Source organism: Procambarus clarkii, chromosome 30, assembly GCF_040958095.1.
Source record: "Procambarus clarkii isolate CNS0578487 chromosome 30, FALCON_Pclarkii_2.0, whole genome shotgun sequence".
NCBI lineage: Eukaryota > Metazoa > Arthropoda > Malacostraca > Decapoda > Cambaridae > Procambarus > Procambarus clarkii.
Window position 1 is genome coordinate 12,517,870 of NC_091179.1, and position 7,500 is coordinate 12,525,369.

At 44.0% G+C, this 7,500-nt stretch overlaps 1 protein-coding gene across 1 annotated transcript in view; it reads left to right on the plus strand.

Annotated features, from left to right (window-relative positions):
• LOC123747744 (protein sax-3) overlaps positions 1–7,500 on the plus strand; it is a 287,736-nt gene that overhangs the window by 158,020 nt on the left and 122,216 nt on the right. Inside the window, exon 8 of the mRNA XM_069333656.1 lies at positions 4,125–4,449. Coding sequence (XP_069189757.1) covers positions 4,125–4,449 — 325 coding nt within the window. The remainder of the gene's footprint in view (positions 1–4,124; positions 4,450–7,500) is intronic.

A 7,500-nucleotide genomic window follows, 5' to 3' on the forward strand; every position in this document is an offset into this window, starting at 1 on the left:
TTAAAGATTCGCTACCTGGAACAAAAAGTTCCAAGCAACACGGGCTATGGTGAGCCCGAAGATAGTTATTGTGTGAGGTAGGCTGTGGTAGTAAAGAGAGTTAACTGCTGTAGAAGAGAAGAGAAGGGACTAGAGGCAGAAGGAGATGGCGGCCTGTGAGGAACAGAGAGTGGGTAGACGATAGTAGAAAAGGACTAAAGTAGATGAGACGGGCTGCGGTAGATGAGACGGGCCACCACAAGTTGTCGCTGCAAGGATAGTTCTCCTGCTCTTTTTTTTCTACCTGGCGTGACATGTTGACAGCGGCGGCAACAGGAGAAGACTTTTTGGCTTCACGATCTTATGATGTCTCCCTTTTTTTAAGAAAGATGGAGTGAAGAGGGAAGGTGTTAAGAAGGCTTTTGCTCCTAGATTCTTTCCCTAGATTCGATGAGAAGACATTGATACTGATTATCTTAGAGACGGCGTTGACCTAGAGATGAATTATCATGAGGATTATGCTGAGAGATTATATACTGGACATGGATAATCTTGAGGAAGACTTGACCTAGCAGTGGATTATTATGAGGACTGCGTTGACCTATGCTGGTACTCGCCTCAGCGGGAGTTACCATGCTGGTAATCGCCTCAGCGTGAGTTACCACACCGGTACTCGCCTCAGCGTGAGTTACCACGCCGGTACTCGCCTCAGCGTGAGTTACCACGCCGGTACTCGCCTCAGCGTGAGTTACCACGCTGGTACTCGCCTCAGCGTGAGTAACCACGCTGGTACTCGCCTCAGCATGAGTTACCACACAAGCACTCGCCTCAGCGTGAGTTATCTCACAAGTACTCGCCTCAGCGTGGCACCATATACCTGCCGTAACTCTCAGCACATCAGCGAAACAATTTCTAATGTAATTCTGTCCTCCCCCCCCCCCCCCCCGACACACACAAACCTGGTCCTCTGTCACGTGACTGTCCATTGAGACAGTATTGTTATACAGTATCCGGTGCTCCTGTTTGGACAGTATTAGGTATGTTATACGGGCCTGGACAGTATTAGAGTTAGATTCTACAGGACTTGACAGTATTAGAGTTAGATTCTACGGGACTTGACAGTATTAGAGTTAGATTCTACAGGACTTGACAGTATTAGAGTTAGATTCTACGGGACTTGACAGTATTAGAGTTAGATTCTACGGGACTTGACAGTATTAGAGTTAGATTCAATGGGGCTGGACAGTACTGGTGTTAGATACTGCGAGACTGGAGAGTATTCTGATTCACTAATCTGGCCGTTTTCCTGATGCACCACTCCGTCAAAAATGCAACCTTCTAACCCAACCAGAAACCCCTGACCCCAGGCCATCCCCAACCTGACCTATGGAGTCCGATGCATTGAAAACGGCTAATTCTTATAGTAGGTTGATATTGTCACGTTGGTTACCATAACGTGAAAAAGTTGAGTGAACGGGTTTCGGGGTTTGATATGTACCCGGGGGTTCCCGGGGCCAACCCTTGGAGGTAATGCTATATATGTGCTGGTAGTCCTGGTCGACCAAGTGCTTCGGTCGACTCGGTGCTTCGGTCGACTCAGTGCTTCGGTCAATCCAAATGCCAAGAGCTTGGAACATGGGGGGCCCACCCCGACCCGTCTGTGATAGTAAAATCACAGTTTATATATTTTCTAGGGTTCCTTGAAATGGTGAAAATCTATAGAGACTCGGCTATTATTACCATTTCATGCCCCCATTGATTTTATGGGGATCACCATGCAAGCTTAGCCCCCATTTATAATAGGAACAATGGGGCCGCCCCGCCTATGATGGTCACCACCACCTCCCCAGCAATACTGAAAAGGTGCGTGAGGCTAGCCCCAAGCGTCTGAACCGTGGACAGACAGACGCACACTCTCTTACTGATGTACTATATATATTCGGTGCTGCTACCAATAGAAATTTAACCGCCGGTATCACTCTCATTATCATATTTTAGTACTAAATTAGGGAACATCCGGAGTACGAATTATTTCCTAAAGTCGCTAGCTGACGTAAAATATTTCTCTCTCTCTCTCTCTCTTCTTTTGTGTTTACAACGCAAAAATCTTCCATCCTCTGTAGCATAGGAAAATCCTCCATCATTTCGCAGTGTGAGGAAGAAGCGTGTGGCTCCGGACCTGAAACTGTGAGACGAGTGACACGTCAAAGCCCAGACCATTACAAAACAGCCGCGGTAGCTGCTCATCTCTCTCGCTGCGATACCGTGAGCGAGAGTGCAATCATTTTCAGCCGGCGGTAGCAAGTCATGGGATGACAGGTGTGGGATGCTGGAGAGCTCGGGAGAGGCCCCCTCGGGAGATGCTAGAGTCGAGAGACGAACATGATGCTGGATGAGGCTGGAGGGAGGAATAATATGGCTATAGATGGAGCAAAAGGCCTCCGCTAGCTCCTTCTTCCTCTGAAAGTTCTTCGCTCTCAGCGTGCGATTGATAAATCCGTCGAAGTCCTTCCTCACTACAGGGGCCTCGCGGCTGAGAGGACAACACTCTGGGGTCGTAGTCCTAAGAGCCTGGGTTCGATCCCCGGCAGAGGCAGAAACAAATTCGCAGGGTTTCTTTTACCCTGATGTACCTGTTCATTTTAGGTGTAAATAGGTACCTGGGAGTTGAGTAGACAGCTACTACGGGCTGCTTCCTTGGTGTGTGTGTGTGTGTGTGTGTGTGTGTGTGTGTGTGTGTGTGTGTGTACTCACCTATTTGTGCTTCCAGGATCGAGCATTGACTCTTGGATCCCGCCTTTCCAGCTATCGGTTGTTTACAGCAATGACTCCTGTCCCATTATGTGTGTGTGTGTGTGTGTGTGTGTGTGTGTGTGTGTGTGTGTGTGTGTGTGTGTGTGTGTGTGTGTGTGTGTGTGTGTGTGTGTGTACTCACCTAGTTGTGCTTGCAGAGGGTTGCACTTTGTCTCTTTGGTCCCGCCTCTCAACCGTTAATCAACTGGTGAGTGCTTTTGTGTGTGTGTGTATGCAGCAAGCGTGCGTGCGTGCGCAGGAGCAGCTAGCGGACGCCAGAGAGAGAGAGAGAGAGGAAACACGCCGACGACCTGGACTGCAATATGTAAATGCTGGAATATGCAAAGCGGAGAATAGCAACACGGGCAAAATCCTGGACTGTGGGCGTGGCGGGACTGACACCCGCTCCTCACACTCGGACCACTGCTTTTGACATTTGGGGAGATCCCGCTTTTGACGATCGTTCTCGTTAAATTGGCAGTTTCCTCGCACTTTGACACTCGCTCTTTTCCTATTAGAGAGTCGCTTCTGACACTATTAGCTTCTCAGTTGACACTTCGACATTCGATCATATCACTATGCCACTCGTTGTTGACACTTTGTCACTTTTTTGATACTTTCAGCAAAATATAACTTATAAATTAGCTTGTCGATAGAGAGAGAGAGAGAGAGAGAGAGAGAGAGAGAGAGAGAGAGAGAGAGAGAGAGAGAGAGATTTTTAGCACAGTTGTGACAGTGACAATATCGTTAAACACGAGGAAATGGATGAAGGCTTTTACTAATTACATTATTAATTTATTAGTATTATTATTCATATTAATATTTTATTATTAATACTACTGTTAATAATATCCTTGCATCATTATTAACGGTAATATAGGTATATAATTATTTTATATGATAATATTATAATTATTAAGAGCTTGCAGAGGTTTGATAATAATAATTCTTAATCATTTTTTGTTTTGTTTGTCCTGTTTCCTTAACTGTTGTAGATTTCCAGAAAAACTGGATCTTAAATTATCATTGATAATGAAACCTTTTTTTTAACATTCCAACGAAAATTATATTAACTTTGTAGAGCATATAACTTTCTGAAATTTCCATTCAAAAAAGAGTGTTTTTTAAAAATTCAAATGCTATTAACACAAACAAAGTTTTGGCCCCTTCAAAACAATGATTTTTTTATGATTTCTGTGGAGGGTACAATGAGGCCATTATCCCCCCGATGCTGAAGACTAATGATAATGGGGGTGACTGTGTAACTGTGTTTAATGGTAATGAGGGGGTAATAGCTGAGTTATCTCACTCTATCTCTATCTATATCTATCTATCTCTCTCTTCCCTGTCAGGTGACTGCTGCAGGAGCTCGCGTTGAGGGCGTATACGTGCACATAAGACCACGCCGGTCCCTACACGCCCTCCACCTGGCCCCTCAGGTTGAATCTCCCCTTCATACCTCTTCATCGTCGTCTTCCTCGTCGTCATCATCGTCGTCCTCTACCTCGGAGGGATACATAGCATGGGAGACGGTGACGGTGATGAACGCCGGGGCCTCCAGCTACGTGCTGACGAGGCTGGCGCCCAACACCGAGTACGAGGTGTTTCTGGTCCCCTTCGTCAGGACTGAGGAGGGCTTGCCCACAGAACTGCGCGTCAATACTACCCTTCCTGATGGTGAGTCTATCGTACTGATTTATTTATTATTTTTTTTTTTTGCATGACAATACCGGTTAACTAATCTACCTGTGAATCATTCTATCCAACAAATTCTAACTTGTTAGTTATTCTACCGAAGCCAATTCTAATCTGTGAGTCATTCTTCAGTAGCATATCCTAAACTGTGAATCATTCCATTGAAACTGATCCTAACCTGGTAATTATTCCACTGTAACTAATCCTAACCTGTGAATTATTCCACTGAAACTAATCCTAACCTGTGAATTATTCCACTGAAACTAATCCTAACCTGTAAATTATTCCACTGAAACAAATCCTAACCTGTGAATTAATCCACTGAAACTAATCCTATCCTGTGAATCATTCCACTGAAACAAATCCTAACCTGTGAATCATTCCACTAAAACTAATCCTATCCTGTGAATCAATCCACTGAAACAAATCCTGACCTGGGAATCACCCAATTTGTGAACCATAGTACATGTACACGACCCAATCTGTGTAATACCCTACCTGTATACAAAGCTACATTACCTGTGCATTGCAATTAACTAGTGCAAACACCTCTAACCTGTGTAGTTTGCCAATTTGCTTGCCACTCTCCCTGTACAGAGCCCTACAATGTCAACCACAGTAGGTGTGCACTACTATAACTACTGTGCACTACTGTTATAGTAATGCACAGCTACTAAACCTGTGCACCACTAAACCTATGCACCACTAAACCCGTGCACCACTATACTTGTGAACTACTATAATTATATAGTTGTGATGGTTTAGCGTGTTCTTACTCACCGTCTAACCTTGCGAAAACCTTGTTGCAAGGTTTCACTAATTACCAATATTGCAACTATGGGCCCCTTTTATTGTGTAAGATTCTAGAGAAGGTTTATATGGTTTTCTTGATATCTCGTGTGCAAGAATCCTGATGCTTGGGATTAACTTTGTGCCTTGGATTAACTTGAGGTTTTAGAGTGTCGAGGCATATATATATTTGAGGTTTCTGGGTGTCGAGTTTATAATCTTTAAGTTTGAACATGTCTAATGATATAATAACTTCAAGACACTGAGGTGAGAATAGCATTAAATATAATACTTGAAGTTGTAGATTTTCAAGTTAAATTATAACGGAAAAATTCTATTATACCTTCTATGATGTCACATAATTTTCTTAGCCAGGGTAGAATGGATAGAAAATTGTACAACACATTCAAAGTATTTCTTAATTTAATAGTACCAGCCTGGTCTCCTGTCCTTACCTAACCTTACCTAACCTAACCTAATCTAACCTAACCTAACGATCTTGTCTAGCCTCTTACCCTAACCTAACCTGGCCATAAAATGTATGATACCTCAGGAAGCCACTTAACCGATCGAGTCCGATGCATGGAAAACGTAGGTATTTGTAATTCGTTACTGTTTATCGTAGGTTTAAATTGAAACGTTGGTTATTATATCGTACAAAGAACGCCCTATTATTGGAGTGAATGGATTACAGGTTCACATGCTCCTTCCTACTTGGTAATTGTATTAATGAAGTTCAAATGCATAAAATCCTTATGGATATGGGTGGATAAAGTTCACGCGGGTATAGATGGATAAAATCCTTACGAAAACGGATGGATAAAGTCCACGCGGATATAGATGGATAATGTCCTTTGGGCTATGAGGTGGATCTGCATATCTCTCTCTCTCTCTCTCTCTCTCTCTCTCTCTCTCTCTCTCTCTCTCTCTCTCTCTCTCTCTGCCATCTCTGGCTGTTGACTGTTGATATTGACTGGAATATCTGAGAATGTTGGCGGTAGTGAAGAGCAAGCAAATTAGCGCCGGGAGCTCAGACGCCTCCCACAACCACTACTACTCCCTGCAAGGCCTTCACCACCACTACCAGCTCTCTCACCAGTACCACAACCAGGTCCCACACCACCACTACTACCAACAGTGTTCTCGCAAGGACCAGCTCCGCAATCATAACTCCCACCAGGAAGGGAAGGTATATTTCCTGGGGAAACTCCGCTAGATGCGTGTGGGGAGTTCAACAAGAAGTTTCAATATATTTGCAAAGCAGAACCAGTTTTCAAACCCCCTGATGAGAGACAATAGGTGGCAGGAACCACCATAAGATGATATAGTAGCCTCTGAAGAGGTGGTAAGATGTCGTCTGGGGGAACTAGACGCCACAAAAGCAACAGAGTCAGCGTTAGCTGGTGAAGACATTAATCAAGATGAGAATAACGAAGCACTCTGGAGAGAATAGGACTAAGTCATGCCTGACAAACTTGACAAGAGTTCTGTGATAAGGTCTCAACAAATATGAGAAGAAAAATCATTGATACCTGGTCTATCTTGCACCTGCTGTACATGGTAGAGAGATAAACTGGGAGAATCTGGAGAAAACACCGAATTGAGTGTAGAAGTACCCGAAGAAGAGAACAGAATGGGTCACAGCGAGGTGGTGTCGATGTGTGGGGGATGCGACAAAAACGTTTTTTGGGGGCCCGAAAAAATTTGGGGCCCCCGCGAATGTTCCTAAATCATCACTGTTCCTAATTTAGGTGGACATACCCGAGGGAGTTAGTGTCAACGAGCATGTTTCCGAGCAAGAGGGAGTGAGCATGTTTTCACATGATGCAAAACTAATAAGGAACGTCCACACACATGAGGTTTGCAGAGGAATACTTTGACCGGCTCTAGAGGTTTTCAGACAAATGGCTCCTAAAGTTAAAAGCCAATAAGTGTAAGGTGATAGAGATGGGAAATGGAGGTAGGAGGCTAGAAGGAATATACAGTTCTAAATTACAGAAATTGGAGAGTGAAAATAACTTGGTGGTGGGCATATTTCCAACACTAGCGACAGAGGCACAAATAAACATGGGTAATAAAATCAGAAAGCTGGCAAACATTAGAATGCCTTTAAAAAAAAACTAAATTAAGACTCCTTCAAAATTCACCCAACCTATGTTAGACCAATACAGGTATATGCAACACCGATCTGGAATGCGCACTCCCAAGAGGCACACCGATTTGAAATAGTGTAGAGTTGTACAA